The sequence below is a fragment of the Poecilia reticulata genome, chromosome 20 (assembly GCF_904066995.2).
Source record: "Poecilia reticulata chromosome 20, P_reticulata-male-v2, whole genome shotgun sequence".
Classification (NCBI taxonomy): domain Eukaryota; kingdom Metazoa; phylum Chordata; class Actinopteri; order Cyprinodontiformes; family Poeciliidae; genus Poecilia; species Poecilia reticulata.
This window is the reverse complement of record NC_088849.1, coordinates 11,984,330-12,003,624: the sequence shown is the minus strand read 5'-3', so window position 1 is coordinate 12,003,624 and position 19,295 is coordinate 11,984,330. Positions and strand designations below refer to the sequence as shown.

At 40.0% G+C, this 19,295-nt stretch overlaps 1 protein-coding gene across 1 annotated transcript in view; it reads right to left on the bottom strand.

Moving 5' to 3' along the window:
* The window catches only part of LOC145549421 (uncharacterized), a 63,149-nt gene extending 58,431 nt beyond the window's left edge, over positions 1-4,718 (bottom strand). The window contains exon 1 of the mRNA XM_081601738.1: positions 1,745-4,718. Coding sequence (XP_081457864.1) covers positions 2,238-2,912 — 675 coding nt within the window. The 5' untranslated portion in view covers positions 2,913-4,718 and the 3' untranslated portion in view covers positions 1,745-2,237. The remainder of the gene's footprint in view (positions 1-1,744) is intronic.
* Between the last annotated feature and the right edge of the window lie 14,577 nt (positions 4,719-19,295).

Genomic DNA, 19,295 nt, shown 5'->3' with positions numbered 1-19,295 from the left:
CCTTTTGGACTTCCTGCTAAAGCAGTGTTTATTAAAGTGGGTCTTCAGGGTCCACTGTCCTTCAGCTTTAGCTGTGTCTCTCCAGCACACCTGGTCCAAATGACTGCATTACCTCCTCAGCATGCCATCCAGTGCTGCAGAAGTTGTTAATTACCATCCTATTCAGAAGTGCGGCAGCAGGCAAACATCTAAATTACAGTGGACCCCTGGTATATGTGGGGCAACTAAAATCGTAAAATACTTTTGATCCCCTGCATCTGCAAATACTGGATCAAAAATGTGAGGCAGGCTGCAGGAAAATTAGCCCTGAGAACCAGGGTTTAAAAAAACTATGATAAAGAGGAGGATTTATGGTTGCAAATTGTCAAAGTGAATCAACCCCAGGCTTCAACACTACCTCTAAGAGTGACGTGCGGTGAGGTTCATTGATGGTGAAGCACTGACTTACGACACACTTTGCATGTTATTGGACGTACATAAATTTCGCGCAGGCATACAATACTGTGGGGCAAAAAGACTAATCTTTTACATGTCATCCATAGCCGCGTTAACTCAGCGAAACTTAGAAATGTACAGGGGCGGATCTAGAAAAATATTTATGGGGTGGCAAGAGGGGGGCAGGGATCTTTTCAAGGATGGCAGCATATGCCAGTATATATATACACTGCTCAAAAAAATAAAGGGAACACTTAAACAACACAATATAACTCCAAGTAAATCAAACTTCTGTGAAATCAAACTGTCCACTTAGGAAGCAACACTGATTGACAACGGGGACCCTCGTCGGGTCAAGCCCTGCCCACCCCCTGCCCCCCCCCAACATTAAAAGTCTAGCTCTGTCCCTGAGTAGACATAACACACATACACACACACACACACACACACACACACACACACACACACACACACACACACACACACACACACACACACACGCACACGCACACACACACACACACACACACAAGCATTAAAATGCATTATTTTATATTCTTCACGCAATTTACATGGTTTTGGAAATCTGGGGAGAACCGGAGCACCCGGAGAAAACCCCACTAACACAGAAAAGAGAACAAAGTCCTTTTTTCTGTGAAGATGCAGCGCTGACCACTGCATCACCGTGCTGTCCTTTTTTTTTGGTCCAAAATCCATCCATTTTCTAACACCCATCTCCCTTAGTGGGGTCGGGAGGTGCTGGTGCCTATCTCCAGCTAATGTTCTGGGTGAGAGGCGGGGTCACTCTGGACAGGCCGCCAGTCTGTCACAGGGCAACACAGAGACAGACAGGACACACAACCATGCACTCACACCTAGGGAGAATTTGGAGAAGCCAATTAACCTGACAGTCATGTTTTTGAACTGCGGGAGTAAGCCGGAGTACCCAGAGAGAACCCACGCATGCACAGGGAGAAGCGAACCCAGAACCTTCTTGCTGCAAGGCAACAGCTCTACAAGCTGCGCCACTTGTGCAGCCCTTTTTGACACACTTCTTGCTAATTGCATGTTTTGTAGGTTTTCTTGCTTTTCTCACTACAAATGTTTCTCCAATCTGAACCGTTTGCAAGAAATTAATACTGCTTCTCTTGAGGACACTTTACATTGGTCAATTAACCCAATTTACAGGGTTTTGGAAATCTGGGAGAAACCGGAGCACCCGGAGAAAACCCACGGCCATTTTTTTATTTATTTTTTGGTCTAAATTGTGAAAGGCATTTGGAGGTTTTGGAAACGGTTCAGAGCTTACCTGGACTTTTTGCTAATTGCATGTTTTGGAGTTTTTCTTCCTTCTTTTCGTTTTTGTTGTTTCTTCAGTGTCAAAGTTTGTCGCATCAGTTTCCACACTGAAGATTTTTCTTCTGTGGCTGCCTCCACTGCTTCAGGATCTGAACTTTCCCTTTTGTCTGAAAGAGTTTCCAAGCAGACGTCTGTCACTTCAAAGAGTTCGGGGTCAAGAATGCTTGAACCTTTCTCCACATTTTTTACAAAGTAATTTAACTCCTCAGAAGATACCTCAGGTACCTCCATATCGTCTGGCAGGGTTTCTTTTATGAAACGGCAAAGATCCATGGATGCATTATTAGAGAAGGTTTTTGCAGGGACAGTCTCTTTTTCCTCATTTGGTTCTAGATGTTGGTGGGATTGAGGAGGTCTTCGAAGTATTCCGCCCACCGGCCCACAACGTCCCGAGTTGAGGTCAGCAGCACACCATCCCTACTATAAACAGTGTTGGTGCTGCACTACTTCCCCCTCCTGAGACACCGGATGGTGGACCAGAATCGCCTCAAAGCCGTACGGAAGTCTGTCTCCATGGCCTCTCCAAACTCCTCCCACGCCCGAGTTTTTGCCTCAGCGACCACCCGAGCCACATGCCGCTTCGTCTGCCGGTATCCATCATCTGCTTCTGGAGTCCCACAGGCCAAAAAGGCTCGATAGGACTCCTTCTTCAGCTTGACAGCATCCCTCACCAAAGGCGTCCACCAACGGGTTCGAGGGTTGCCGCCACGACAGGCACCAACAACCTTGGGGCCGCAGCTCCAATAAGCCGCCTCGGCAATGGAGGCATGGTACATGGTCCACTCAGACTCAATGTCCCCAACCTCCCCCGGAACGTGTTCGAAGTTCTGCCGGAGATGGCAGTTAAAGCTCCGTCTCACAGGAGACTCCGCCAGACGTTCCCAGCAGACCCTCACTACACGTTTGGGCCTTCCAGATCTGACCGGCTTCCTCCCCCACCACCGGAGCCAACTCACCACCAGGTAGTGGTCAGTGCACAGCTCTGCACCTCTCTTCACCCGAGTGTCCAAGACATACGGCCACAGATCCAATGAAACGATGACAAAATCGATCATCGAACTGCGGCCTAGGGTGTCCTGGTGCCAAGTGCACATATGGACACCCTTATGCTTGAACATGGTGTTCGTGATGGACAATCTGTGACGAGCACAGAAGTCCAACAACAGAACACCACTTGAGTTCAGATCGTGGGGGCCATTCCTCCCAACCCTGCCCCTCCAGGTCTAACTGTCATTGCCCACGTGAGCGTTGAAGTCCCCCAGTATACAATGGAGTCCCCAGGAGGGGCACTCTCCAGTACCCCCTGGAGAGTGGGTACTCCAGTAAGGACTCCAAAAAGGGTGGGTAATCTGAACTGTTGTTCGGCCCGTAAGCACAGACAACAGTCAGAACCCGTCCCCCCACCCGTAGGCAGAGGGAGGCTACCCTCTCGTTCACCGGGGTAAACCCCAACGTACAGGCGCCAAGATGGGGGGCAACAAGTATGCCCACTCCTGCCCGGCGCCTCTCACCGTGGACAACTCCAGAGTGGAAGTATGTCCAGCCCCTCTCAAGAAGACTGGTTCCAGAACCAGAGCCATGCGTCGAGGTGAGGCGAACTATTTCTAGCTGGAACCTCTCAGCCTCGCATACTAGCTCCGGTTCCTTCCCCACCAGAGAGGTGACGTTCCACGTCCCAAGAGCCAGCTTCTGCAGCCGAGGATCAGACCGCCAGGGTCCCCTCCCTCGGCTGCCGCCTGTTACACACTGCACCCAACCCCTTTGGCCCCTCCGACAAGTGGTGAGCCCATTGGAAGGGGGACCCACATCTCCTCTTCGGGTTGAGCCCGGCCGGGCTCCGTGGGTAAAAGCCTGGCCACCAGGCACTCACCATTGTGCCCCACCTCCAGGCCTGGCTCCAGAGTGGGGCCCCGGTGACCCGCGTCCGGGTGAGGGAACGCTAGATCAAAGGTTGTTGTGCATCATAAGGGGTCTTTAGGCTGCGCTTTGTCTGGATCCTCACCTAGGACCTGTCTGCCTTGGGTGATCCTACCAAGGGCATAAAGCCAGAGACAGCATAGCTCCTAGGATCATTGGAACACTCAAACCCCTCCACCACGATAACGTGGCAGCCCGAGGAGAGGGGTGGATGAGATCCGCCCGGAGTTCCTTAAGGCTCTGGATGTTGTAGGGTTGTGTTGGCTCACGCGACTCTGCAATATCGCATGGACATCGGGGGCAGTTCCCCTGGATTGGCAGACTGGGGTGGTGGTACCCCTGTTTAAAAAGGGGGACCGGAGGGTGTGCTCCAATTACAGGGGGGTCACATTCTTAAGCCTCCCTGGTAAGGTCTATTCAGGGGTCCTGGGAAGTGATAGCAGCATGGCTGAGAGACTCCGAGTTGGAAACCTCTTCTGCTGTCGGTTGTTGTCTCGTCATCTCCTTCAGTCTTTCCTGCCTTTTTAACTCTGCTCTGGTATTGTCCAGTTCTCTCTGGACATAGGCAACCTTTTGGTTCTCTTCAAACCATCTGGCTCTCTCCATTTCTAGAAGAGAGCCAAGTCTCTGGAGCTCTCTCTGGTAGTCAATGGGAAGTTGATGTCCAGCTCTCCCATCCCACGGCTGGGGTCTCATCCCACCGTTGTAGTATTGCGGCCTTTGATAGGACATGCTTGGGCAAAACAATACTTGCTTAAATCAATCGTGAAAAAACAAACTCACTATTCAACTCTCATAGGGCTTTGCGTACGTCAGTAATGTAGCAAGCAATGACAAGAATGTAGAAGTTTGCTGCATACATACAGTGCTGATGACATCACAAGCATGACTCCAGTTGTGACATCACAGAGCTTTCCTTCATCTATGGAATGATGATGCGGGTGTTTGAGATCTCAACCACCCTCACCAACCAGCCTCCTCCCCTCCCCCCATATTGAAATTGGGCACAGTGGAGATTAAGGGGGGGGGGGGGTTATACAGTATAGGGTGGCTCGGATTTATTCTTTTGTTCATGGTTGTTTTTCTTTCAGGCATTGCGTCTTAGGACAGTTGTCCCGTCTTTTTTTGCTCTTACTTCTTTAGTTTTGGGTAGTTGGTATGATGCGTATCCATGGCAAAGAGGTATTGTTTTTACTGCTGGGAGAAGCTAATCATCATCTCAAAAGCTCAAATAGTGAACTAACTACTGCCACCTGTACTACAATCGCTTTATAAGAAGGCTTTGTAACTATGGAGAAGATTTCGTCCACAGTTTGTAATGGAGTCTGAAAAGGAGCATGATGAAATTTTAACTTGTATAATTACACACCTTTTCGATTCAATAATTCATAACATAAATAGTCTTCCTATTTCCCATATCCCTTCTAAATAAAGATGAAAATAATACATACACACAAACATACATATACGCACATAAAAATCTACCTGCATGTCCATGTTTTTTAGATCTTTTTTTTTTTTTTTCTGAAACAATGTGTTAGTTTTACCCAGAAAGTAACAGGGTACACAACTTCTAAAATGTTCAACTTTTGTATTGTTATTTAACAGAATATTTTAAGAAAAGAGTTTGGGATCTTTAACAAGTATTTAAAGAAAAAAAAAATCATGAGATAGCCTTCCGCCCAGTTAGCATTTTTTCTCTCTTATATAGGTCATTGGTTGACTAGACTTAAAATAGTGTAATCCTGGGATGCTGGGTGACTCAGTTGGTAGAGCATGCACACTATGTGCAGAGGTTATAGCCCTCAATGTGATTGTCCTGAGTTTGATTCCTGGTTTTGGATCATTTGCTGCATGTTTTGCTCTTCTCTCTCCATCCAATTTCTTATCAATTTACTGTACTATAACGATCACCAGTGTAAAAAACAAAATAAAAAAATAGTCATTTTTACTGATGTTAGGTAACTGAACTAATATTGCAGTTAAAGATGTGAGTAAGAAAGAGTAAAAAAAAAAAGAAAAAAAAAACATAGCTTTTTTTTGTCAGTTATTTACAAAGGAAAAAAAAACAACTATAAAATATTTTCTTGGGTCAGATAGGCCACTTTTCCTCTGAGCCTCTTAGTCCAAAAGTGGGTCCATTAGCAAATATAATTCCAGCTGTTACAGACGAGTGAAACTCTATCAGAGAGAAGCACATTCTGTGGGCAAACTGAGGCACAGACATAAACACACAGCAACTCCCAGGGGCATATACGCTCTAATATACAGCTTGCTCGAAGAACATGGAGACACTCACAAGAAGAGATAGGAAGACAGCAGTATTTTTTTTTCTCCTAAACATCCTGATCTGCCACCAGATTTTAAAAGCAGCCTATTAAACATACAGAGAACAAAGGCCATGCATGTTTCCAAAAAAAAAAAACTTTCGGAGAAAGATCATCCAGTAGCTTACCCACTTATATTTTTCCACTATGTTATCAACTTTCTGATGAAAAGGTTGATAAGCTGAAGGAAAATGGAAATTGTGAAAAACAGATACTGAAGAAAAGATGTGTAAGTGAAAACCGATCTGGACAAACATCAGCGAACATGTCCATTTAACCTTTTTCCTTCTACATATCACAACAACAAACTTGAACACATTCTATTTATTTGGATATTAAGAAAACACAACAGAGCAGATAATTGTAAAGAGAAAGGAAACTTTTACAAGTTTTTCCAAAATGTTTAGAAAAAAACCCCCCAAAAAATCTGAAGAGTTTGGTATGTGTTTTTATTTAGCTCTGCCAAGTTTATACTTTGTAGAGCTATCTTTTGCTTGCAGTTGCAGCTTAAGATTTTGGAAGTATTTCTCCACCAGCTTTGCTCTGCCATTGAGTGACATTTTATCTCATTCTGTTTTGTAATAGCTCAAGTGCAGTCTGGTTGGATTGATAATGTAGGAATATGCAATTTCAAGTCTGCCTAATCTCAGTTTGATTTAGGCCTAGGCCGTTCTGTTTTATCAGAATGAAAGATACTGGATAGATATGTATGAGACGCTGGCGATTTAGATACATGTTTTGCTATATTCTGTAATATTGTCCTCACACTTTACAGTTTTATTCTACTTGATGCAGATCACATCACTTAATCCCAATAAAATCCATTTAAGTTTGCTCTTTGCAATGTGACAATGTGCGACCATTTTTAAGAATCATGAATACATTTGAAGGTCAAAATGTCTATATTTTTGGAATAGCTTGTGTCTCTACTGGGTGTTTGATTAAAATGTACAGAGGTGGGAAAAAAATTCAAATAGGGTCGCCTCGTTAAAACTGTGGCATAGAGCCTTGAATAGACCTTGACAATAACGTAATCACACAAATGTAATTTTTCTCAGCATGCAATGGTCAGGACAGCTACTTCGCTGTGGCAGAAATGCAGGAGTGAAAGTAAGGGGGTACGGCAGGGTACTGCATACCCCTAAAAGATTTAGCGCAGGTACGCAGTACCTGAAAGAGAGAGGAGCGGCTGTCTGCTGTAAAAAAAATCAGTGGGTTCACTGTGCAGCCGTGAGTTCACCCACCAATTAGCCTTGACTGATTCGTTTTTCAAGAACAATCTAAAACACGACTTAATCAGTTATTAAATTACTTTTTTCCCATTTTATATTGTTTCTGAACTGTTCGTGCTATAGAGCAGGGTTGCAATAGCCTCCGTCAATCGCTGAGGGTTTTGAGTCGATCTCAGCATCAGGTGACAAACTGAACGCCGCCAGGACGCTGAGACCAGCACGTCCTCCTCTGGGTCCTTATCAAAACATCCGTAACTTTATTAAAGAACAACAACAACAAAATCAACAAAACGTGTTCAAATTAATGATCCATCAACAATAATAATCTCAGTGATTATTGTTTCAATAAGGTGTTGCGCAATTCTGTGCGTGAAAATAAGGCTTCAACATTCACAAATTACATTGAAATAAAATCCAGTCCAACATCTGGTTTGAGGTGATTCCTCTGGAACCTGTTGGAGGAAAAATATCCCAACTTCAGAAGATGAGCTTTAACCTAACAGAGCTCTGTGGTTCCTCCTGTCAGTATGAGAGTCAGGATGAGGAGGCGCCATGTTAGGAAGAGAAGTGGAAGCTGCAGGATCTTCAGAACAAACAGGTCATGATGCTAGGCTACTGATTATCTCTCTGTCTGGACACAGGATCAATATAACCAGTTTAAAAGCTAAAATGAATGGTTATGTGCCAGACATGTAAAACTGGGATGCACTCCATGTCATGATGTTCAGGATTTAGGTCTCATGGCATCTCAAGGTGTCAACATTGCAGCCGCCAGTGGGCTGAAGGAAATACAGCTACCAGCTGGTAGCTATATATATATATATATATATATATATATATAGGGTTGTATATATTGTTTTTTTTATCATAGTACCCCAAAGAATTTAAAACTACTTTCACCCCTGCAGAAATGTAACAATGATAGCAACGCTCCTACATAATAAGACTGGTAATGCTAAGACGTAAACAGAGTTGGTTGACTTGGCAGTTGAATATGCATAATCGCATATTAATTTTTGTTCACTTTTGAACAGGTCGTTGTGCAATATTACAAAGACATGCATAAGTTATAGGCTGTAGAGAAAACAAACCTCCTTTTGAATGTGCAACATTTTGAAGAAAAAAACTAAATTGTATGTTTTTTGCAGTAAGCTCGACTTTACACATGCTTAAGTGAGACAGCATCGGCTCTTACATGTGGTGGTGAGGCTGCTTCAAATATAAACAATGTGACAACTGTGCAACCTCCTTAAATTGTATTAAGATTAACTTATTCAATTGCATTGATAAAATGTACAATGCAAAAATTGAACAAAAATCAATAAGAAATTAGTCAATAAAATATTTTCTGTGAAATTTCAAATGGAGTATAAGTGCCAAGCAGATATAGAATGCAGAGGAAGGAGGAAGTAACCAGCATGCAAAAAAGTCACAAAGGGAAGGATGACGAAGAGTGATGCTTGAAGGAACTGTTTTCTCCTTGGTTTGTTCTTGAAACTTGTCTTCCCTGTACCTGCGGCGTTCCTAAGAATTAATATCTCCTCAGGCGTTTTACATGTGGGTAAATTGAATGATTCTGCCGGATTTTTGTAGCTTAACTACACTGTTACAGAGAGAATTCAATCACACTTTTTATGATAATAAGGAGGAATCCTCTGCCTTTTTTTTTATTTAATTTTTCTACTGGTGGCCTGACTGCGTTTCTTGTTATCATTAATTGGGTTTGACAGCTTGTGTTTTACTAATTCTGTCTCCAAGTGGAGGCATCTGTTTTTCATTTAAATCTCACAGCCATAGGGAATCCCTCTCGAGACACATTGCATCTGCTCACCCAAACAAACAGAGTGCGTAAGCACACACACACACACACACACGCACACACACACACAGCGGCACCAGCAGAAAAATGTGAACATAAACAGGTTGTTAAAGAGAGAGATTCTCTGGTAAATACAACAACAACAACAACAACAAAAAAAGAGAGCATTATTCATCCATATTATTATTGTGCTTTGACACACACGGTGCTCAGTTTACTTCTATGTCAATAAGTTTCCATTATTCAATCTTTCAGTGATGGCCCTCGCTAAATCTTTCCTACTTCAAAATGCTGATGCTTGCTTGTTCCCACATAAATACAAACCAATCATTGGCTCAACTGGGTCAGTGCATGGCCAAATTAAAATTAGGAATAACTCTATGTCGTGTTGTCTGTTTTAATAGAGGTGTGAATGCACAGAGCACACACACACACACACACAAAAATTGATCTTCTGGGTACTTGGACATCATCTCAGAATAAAGAAAGAATATCACCGTTAAGGCTGAGATGTTAGTGACATGTATAATGTAGTGACTGTCCATGCAGTGTCCATGAGAGATTTTCTGCGTATATAAACAAGGCAGGTGTTAAAGAAGGGCTAATACTACTGACTATTTTTGCACTAAATCGCCCTGATTATTCTGATGAATAATCGAATTAAAGAAATGGCACATTCTGCAGATATTTTATGTAGCCACTTAAGACTTTTTTATGCTAGATTAGACATAAATTTAAATGTATATAAAACTCTAATGATTAAATTCCTTTTTTCCAAAGAAATTAATTAAGCATTTAATTACTAACATTGTTAAGATATAGCATTCCTATAGTGCAGTCTTGACTGTAGAAAAGGATGCATCTGCAGCTAAATTTTGTAAAGTTTAGCCTTTTCTGTTCAACTGAACACTGATACAGTTCAGGGGTGATCAGTTGACTATATTTTTTATTAACTTTTCAGTAATTGGGTAGCACTTAATATGGGATATTTTACAGAATGTGGATCTGAATTGGCTGAAGGCGGAGTATGAGGAAGAGTAGGAGGTTCTTAAAGAGACAGAAGCATAATATTGTGATGTCAAATTTCTACTAAGTGATGTTTGACATGTACAGCATGTTGTATAGGAACTGAAGAGGGACACTTTTTCCACACCTTTTGGAAAACATTTTTCTTTAACAAACAAAATAATCAATAGAAGACTACCCTTTGTATTCAGTTATTATTATTATTATTATTATTATTATTATTATTATTATTATTATTATTATTATTATTATTATTATTATTGTTTGCTTAATGATCTGAAATAAGCAAGTGTGACATCAAAGAGCGAAAAATGAATTAAATCTGTGACGGGGTAAATGATTGATGCATTATTGGTTTGACTAAAGAAGAAGCTGAACAACCTAAGAACAAAATAACACTGCTGAAGCAAAAAAGAAACATGGTAAGCCAATATTTCTAAACCAGTTAAAATAAAGAAGTGGAAATTTCTTAGTTGTTTGATAAAAAAAAAAAACACTTAACGGCAAGGATAATCAAAAGTGTTTGTCATGTTTGACAAGGTTATTTTACTTCTCCAAATTGTTTGCGATGTCTTTTCTGGTAGAAATGCATGGGCTTCCGTTTTTACTTCCAACTAGAGATTCAAAGTTGGGATCAAGGTTTTACAGCAGAGAATGTCAATTTGTTCATTTCTTCCCCCCCCCAAAAAAATACCTGGTAAAATGCGTCATTAAAGACTTGCTGCTAAAACACCCATTCTCTAATTCTTCCATTTTCTATAACACAGAAAATGTTTGGCTTTCAGAAATACAACAACAAAAAAGAGATGCAGGGGGCTTAGTCAAAGTTAATACCTAAACTTTGGTTAATAGGTAGAATTATGCTGGGAGCAACAAGAGATCCATGGAAGACACAACAGTCAAGAGACACCGCATCCATCGACAAGCAACTGCTCCGCAACTTATCCCTGGCACCAATTAAGTCTGCTAATACAGATTTTGAATGCAATATCTTTCCTACAGAGGAACCAGCATACCTTATGAGAAACAATTGATCTATCTGGCTCTGACTGGCTAGTGCTTTTTTCATTATATACAAAAGAAAGATGAATTTGCATGCTAGCAGTCATAAGAAAGACAAACGTGGACTTCTGCCTTCTCAAATGATGATTCAGTCTTAAAAATGTCAAAGTAATTCAAGCAAACCCTAAACCTTTCGCCGCTGCCAGGTTTGCAAGGGGTGGCAATTTGCAAAAAGATCAAGCTGGTCCTCAGTCCAAAAGAATGGCCTTTCCATTTAAAACATGCTCTCAAAACAAAGAATTAGTATTTTAAAGCCAGAGTAACTTGTTTTAAATAAGATAGAGTGAAATAAGAGTCAATTTAACAATCATCAATTCATAACATTAGTCATCAATCAGACCTAACTTTAAATTACACATTTGTGTGACATTTATATATATGTGTATATATATATATATATATATATATATATATATATATATATATATATATATATATATATATATATATATATATATATATATAAATACATATACTGTATTTAAGCCATTGTGTGATTTGGAAAGTGTGGAAAGTGGGCAGCATTTAAAAACCTGGCCAGTATGAAAATTATTATAATTTATAATTTTTTATTTGGAAATAACCAGGCGGACACACAATGCCAGTGACTTGGATAAAAAAGATTTTAAACCATATTGGGGTTGAAATAGCCAGCAGTGGTGAAAAAAGAAAAATCTTTCAAGGAGAAAAACACAATTTGTCTCAGTTCTATTTTTTCACCTATCTCTAGACAACAGAATAGCATAACCAAACTCTTCTTAATGAGTTTTGCTACTGTAGCCCCATCTTACTTTGTCACATTTCCACATAGCTTGACAGCAAGGAAGAGCAGAGTGAAGCTGATAGGCAAGTAAGAACGCAGCATGTGTTTTTCATGAGGGGCGACTTCTGTGTGAAATCAACTTACATCCACACATTAACACGATAGATATTGGTTAGTTTAAATACTTTGTAAGTCAAGTGATGTGCATTTTATTGCAAGTAGCATAGAACAGTGAGGATTTACCTATGTTAACTTTTTGTTTAGAATTTTTCTCTTCATGTTCAAGCTTCTCTTATTCCATCTCTGCAGAATTCCTTGTTTTTTATCATTGTGTCTTCTCTTCTGCTATAAAGAGCAAAACATCGTCTTCTCAGAGGGATCCAGCTGCCATTGCTTTCTTGTGAGAAAGGGAAATATTTTGATTTGATAAGAAATAAACACGGATGAGATTGTATCACCACAACTAATAAATCAAGACTATATATGCCATTAAAAAAAAGCACAAAACTACTTCAGATTTTATGATTTTGTCATATTTGAGTAATAGCAGCATCCTTTTCGTAAAGTTGTCACAACAAGGTTTCAAGGTTTGCCTTGAATTACATACTGTTTAGTGTAAATTAAGTCCCCAAATCAAATACAGCTTCAGACCAGATAAAATCTACAACAGTTTCCAATCCTATGCATAGCCTCACTGTGAAACAGTTTCAACTGGAGCGCGTGTGAGAACTCCGCAAAGGAAACACAAACACTGTGAGATGATATCAGATGCCTTTCTGGCTGGGATAATATGAGAGGCCTGCATCTGATTAGCAATTAGAGGTGCAGACGAAGTGTCTTTGGGCCTTTATGCTTGATGAAGCCTTTGCCTACTTCACTTTCTGCATATGATTTCTGTTGCAATCTACCCATTTTAAACAATCAAATTAAGCATCTCGAATGCTTAACAACAAGTGCTTGTCGGGTGTCATAACAAATGATTACAAGGTTGAAATGAAACATAATTAAATAAGACTTCTTTATGTTTCTCACTTACACGATGTTCCGTTAAAAGGGTCAGTAAACAAACTTAATATGTTGATGCGGTCCATCGTTGAAACATTTAAAGCCTTATTAATTCATGAGAAATACTTTCTTAAGTAGGTGATTCAATTTTACGTAGTTAATTTATATGGCACCAATTTACAAATTAACTTATTGACTCAAGATAATGATTTCATATGCAGTTATATTGTATTAAATAACATACAGCACATTATATTACTGTTGGATCTGAAAAGAGGAAGAACTTGAGACCTTTGTGGGGTTTTTTGGCGAGAAATTACCAGATATCTCAAACGATACTGAACATTAATACATCAATGCACATGCCCTATTTAAAAATTACATCTAATCAGGGTGTATTTTTTTTTCTGCATTTAATTAATCATAATGATTAGTGTAAACGATACGTCGGTAAGTCTAATTCTTGAAGCTGGTGTCCTGCCAGTTTTAAGTCATGTTCCTTCTCTAATCCACATGAATCAAATCATAATTCTAATCACCTTTTCATTCGATCCAAGAGCATTTAGGCACGGAAACATCTCATTCTTAAAACCAGGCCGGCTGATCGTCTTCTCTGGCCCCGGACGAAATAATCTCAGACGGTCCCTCGCCCATGGCATTCATTAGTAAAAATGATAATATTTACTATTTAAGGACTTGATTGACACATCATTCTGTTTTCAGCTTCTCCCTTTCACTCACTCCTCTGCTGTTTATGGAGCTATTTAATCAGTGTGGCATCGTCTTGCTACGTAACAATAGCTTGAATTTTATGAATTTCACTTTATCTTAGTAATTTTTTTTTTAAATACAGTAAACTTCGATTCTGCTAAATGAGCAGAACATTATCCTTCTTTTCTACAGACAGAGAGATTGTATTGGTTGTAAGAGCTAAAGCATTCCTGCTCCTTATTTTACAACCTGAACAGATGACATTTTGTCTGATTTGTATTGTGTCTTTGAAAACAACAACTAAACCAAGCCAAGGCAGATGAACAGTGTTATGTTCGTTTGAGTTTCTCAGAGTGTGTCTGACGTCCCCAAAATAGAAACTTCATTTCTTTTCTTCTTCTGACAACACTCAAAGCAATACTGGAAGAAAACTATTCTCAAGATAGTATTTTAATTTAGTTATTTCCTTGCAGCAAACTGAGGACAAAACGTCTTAATGTCAAAACTTCAGCAGTGGATTACTAATCATCATCTATTGAAATAGGGCATTTTTGAATAGACATCATAGAAGAAGTTAAGCTTATTCAGATCAAAGTCTTGGTTGACATTCCTCAGGATTCAAGGATGCAGAACCTTGAAAACTTGACTTGCATGGAAACCAAATCTCTTACTGTCCTCATGCCTGTGTATAACTCTGGGACAATTTAAAATCACAAGTGTGTTGGTTTATTAATTGTGGCTCACATTAGATGCATAATAATGTGGCTTATTATGTTGACAGAAGTCTTTTTTCTTTGTTGTCTTGAATTTATTTATTCTTATTAAGAGCAGAATAATGTGTTCGTTCCAGTTTATACTGGAATAAACTAAAACAGTAATTGGAGTATAAGTTGGAGACTGTTGTTTTAATATATTAAACAAACATCTCTTTTGTTTTGTTCACATGTAAGACAAGATGACTGCTCCCACATTATGCCACGTCTCCATGCTCGGCTTCTTGTCCACCTGACAACTGCTGAGTCGTCTGAGTATTTTTGCAGATGAAAAGCGTCTGACTTGCGTTGGAAGCGTAACGTGTGCAGAGTAAACAGGAACGGTGCGAGTTCAGTCCGCTGTGGTGGTGCTCCTTTGCCACCCGATCAGAAACACAAACCGCCAGTCTCAAAACCCGCGGCGTGTTCGTCGGGTAGTCATCGATCCAGGCGATTGTTGAGGCCTCCACCTGTGTCTGTTCTGGAGTTCTGCAAAAGCAAAGAGACTAGGAAAAAGAAATCTATGTCTAAAGAGTTTTACTGCAGGGTGGTGGAATGGGTAACACTGTCCCTAAACTTTGAGAATGATTTTATTTCAAAAATCATTCTTTTGAAATAAGAAATACATATTTTTTAAGGTACTGTAATTTCCTCTGACAGTGACAGTCATGCAGTTTAGTCTGCTGCGAGATCTTTGGTGTGAGTGGTTGTTTTTTGTGCCTTGTGCTTCTGTAGTGGCCTGGGAATGGACTTGTGACGTAACTAGGGCATTTCATCCGGAGTGCTTGGACTAGACTGTCAACACATAACAGCTTTAACATGGCTTTGAAAATGAAAATGAATGAGCAAGTGCAGGTTAGTTCATATTTTGGCAGCATATAATATTCTGTTTTGTGTAGACTGTGGTTAAAAATCTAATAAATATAATCAGAATTGCACAAAATGATGAACTGGGAACATCAGTTCAACACAAATGTCAAAAAACATTTTCAAAATACATTTAATCATGAAAATGATGTCAATTGAGACAACTCATTCACACTTATTTAAAAAATACCACTGACTAGACTGTTAGTGTCTGTGATCTTTGCGAAGGTGAAAGTCATGCGAGCAAAAATCGTTCCCTGTCCTTGATGGAAAGAAACATTGCTGTACAATTACTTTATGTACTAGCCGGTGTTACAATAAAGAGGAATGGTAATGAGAGTAGGAGTTGAAAATACAGTCATAATTTGATTTACTCTGGAAATGTCGATGTAAATGCTATTTAGGAGAGAAAAGAGACATTCGGTTTGCATCCGGCTAAACTTCAGTTAAAATTGTCTGAGCACTCCACTCTGCTACAATAGAGTACTTTAGATAAAAGCTCCAGTTTGAATTTGATTCATTACAAATCTTATCAAATAATGTAGCTGACACCCCCTTTTTGATGTGGGGAAAACTACGAAATCTAGCTTAAAGCTAGATCTGCAGGCATTTTAGTCTTTTGAAGTCGGTTATCTTGTCAGGAGAATTTGCTTCTGAGCTTAAAAATTAATCCTTACAATAATAATGTCATAGTTCTCTGTTTGTGAATCTCTCATAGGGTTCCAACATTGGGGAAGATGGAATGTCCTAATCCGGGCATAAATGATCAGAGTTTTGTTACAGACGGATTATCTTTTCCCTCCACTCCACGCACACACCTTTGATCATGTCATTGGTGAGCAGGCGAGTGCACGCACACACACAACACATTTTGTCATGCTTGTATTTTTTTTTCTTGCAGTCTTTTTTGTGAGGGTGATACAGATCAATAGATGCATGGAGTAAAATAAAAAAAAGTCTGTCCACATGCTCGACTGGCTCTTTGTGCATGTCAGTGTATGTGATGTGACCAAAGATGCTCGTGTGGGAGAGAATGAAAGAGAAATTTCTTTGTAACAAGACAAGTGTAGTGGTTGGTACATTTCTTCATCTAAAACAGACTTTATCAAGGCGTAGAAAGGGAGAAAATCAGCACACAAAGCTGCCGCATTAAAAGATGAGAACTAGAATATACTATAGGTCATTAAATTTATGAACGAGTGGATTGCAGAAAAGGCTAATTGGCGTAATATAGATCAGAACTTGGGTTGTCTCTTCTTCTACTAAGCTGAAACTTTAATGTTAATTCTTATACACATTTTATTCCTCTCAAATCCACAGTTTGTTTTTGAATCTCTCAATTGTCAGCAAAAAAAAAAGCAGCCAACAATTTAATAAATAAATTCCATTTATTTGTACAAATTGCCAAAATGATGGACTGTTCAAAGATGACATTGGGCTTGCTGAGACAGATAACTCTACCTCAAAAAGAATAAATTCTGCATCAGCTGTCTGTGTCTTCCTTTTCTTTTTTCTTTTTTTTACCGTAAATCTCCTAGCAACAGCAAATTGAATTTTTTTTTTTTTTGCTTTGCTTTTCGTGGTACCAAGAACATGTCTTCCCTAATTGCCTTCACAATAAGCAAGCACCGTGTGCATATTGTCAAGAGCTCAACAAAGAGCACAAAAAAGATAATTATAGGTCAATTCATTCCTTTTAATATTCTTTCAAATTAGGTCCGCAGTGGGTTTCACTTTTTATTGGCATTTGAATAAAAGCTACTCTTTTTTTCATCTCTTATAGTAGACTGAATAAGCTCCAATAGTGTCTTTGCTGAGTCCCTTGTTCCCCTTATATTATGTGATGGTATTCATAAGCGGCCTTTTCCATATTAATTGGTGGCTGGACAATGAAAAGTTCAGAAGCACATGATTCACTAGATGATTAAAATAATAATAAAAAAGAATTATTTGTCCTCATAGTAATGTTTTTTTAATCAAATTCTGTCTTTTCAAACAGAGAACTACAGTGCATTTCATTAGAACTACACACGTCCAATATGAAAAAAAAAACAAAAAACTACTGCATCCTAGCAGGAAGTATGTTCATTTCCATGTGAAATAATGCTGAAGAATCGAGGAAAGTGTGTGCTTTCGCATTCGTCTTGAAGGTTACCTGCTTCTCTGTGCACACGTGTGTCTGCTCAGTGAATGGTAAAAGTAGCAGATTGTTTAGTGTTGGCAAGCCTCTCTTTTTCATTGAAATGAAAAACATTATTCAGCAGTCAATATCTAATTTCCCTGTTTTGCCAAGTAGAACAAATAAGACAAAATACTCGTTCAGCTTTCCTCCCAACCTGCCACTTTTAGGATATTCTTTGTTTTGCTCTGTTTCTGCTTCCATTTTTTTTGTCTAGTATTTAATTATTTTCCACGTATGTACATTTTCCATGAAAACGTGTCCACTCAATCTAATTGCAATTGATAATAGATTCATATGCATGTTCTGCATTTAGCAGACCATGTCAATAGCTGGGTGTGGGGGAGGACATAACTCTGATAAGAGAGTTTGTTCTTTGCCTGTTTGGAGACAGCTTGAGGTCAAAAATATTTCTCACAGGTTTTCATTAAATTAACACAAAATTTCACAGTGAAGTATGCTTAAATCCTATGAGGAGAAAGTGGAGGGGAGAGCATTGCATAGAGTTTCAATGAAGCGCAGACCATGCACACTGGCATAGCTTAGTCGTGAAATATTTTAAAGCAGAACTGGAATTGTTAGACTCATGTCAAGGCCACAGTCTCATCACACCTGCACCTGCAGAGTTTAAAGTCATTTCCTATTCTTTTTTTTTTTTTTTTTTTGCAGTATTTTCTGTCACATCCCTAAGTTACACTCATTCTTCAATCATGATCTTGCCCTCACGGCTCACAGTCATTAAGGGTTTGTGACTTCTTCCCGAGGATCAGAGGCAAAATACTGCTCGGTCAGCTTAAACCCTCTGTAGGAGATTTCAGCTAATTGTGGGGCGTAAGGCGCATATGTAAGTCAGAGTTCAAACGTATCGTGCCATTGCAGGGGGGGCACGGGAAACCGTCTGGATGAAAAAAAAAACATGAACGCTGTATGTGCTGGGTTTTTACCTTAGAATGGCCAACTCTCTGTTATTCCTATGTCAATTTGATACAGTAGGGGCTTCCACACTTCCCATATCTGCGTCCTCTGTCACTTTTATCAGCAGTTAAAACTGTTTAATCCGTTGTTAACACGTGGTAACCTGTTTTTCCGAGCCGCCTTTAAACGCAACATGAGCGCTACAACGCTCGCGCTGGGTTTACACCTGTGCGGCAGCGAAGGAGACCTGCTGCTGCTGTGCGGAACTACGCATGTGTGTGTTAGAATCATGGCAGCAAAACCAGCAAAAACGCAAAGAACTTTTCACAGTTTTTCCCCAAACTAACCGGCTGAGTTCAGTAAAGCTGCTGGAGGCAGGTAAAGTTAGCTAAAAGATGACTAGCTAATATCAATTCCCCTCCCTCTCTTCCCCCTCACACGCCTTGTTCAATCAGACAGCCATTTGCAATCCATAAGGGGGGTCCAGAAAATGTTTGGAAACCACTGGGGGGGGGGGGGGGCGCAGGAGAAAAAGTTTGGGAACAGTCGCTCAGCATTCACTTTCTCCGCACCCACCAGTGAACCCCACAGACTTGTAGTACCAACATCACAGGTATGGACAAGAATGAAAACCGTCTCTTACATTTAAGATCACATTTAATGAAATTAGATACCTCAGCATCAATTCTAAAATGAGAAACTGTGTTGGTAGCCTCACTGTGGTGGAAAGGAGACTTAAAAATAACGTAGTACATCTGAGGGCGCACAGCTTCCTTTTGCTTCCCGCATTTATATCATCTCATCTGCTTAAAGTTGTAAATACCAAAGATAATTGCCATATTTTTTTCCAACCTGAATTCCATTTGTAGTTCCTGTGGCCTCAGACAAATTACGCATTTGCAGAGCACATCTCACCGGGCGTATGA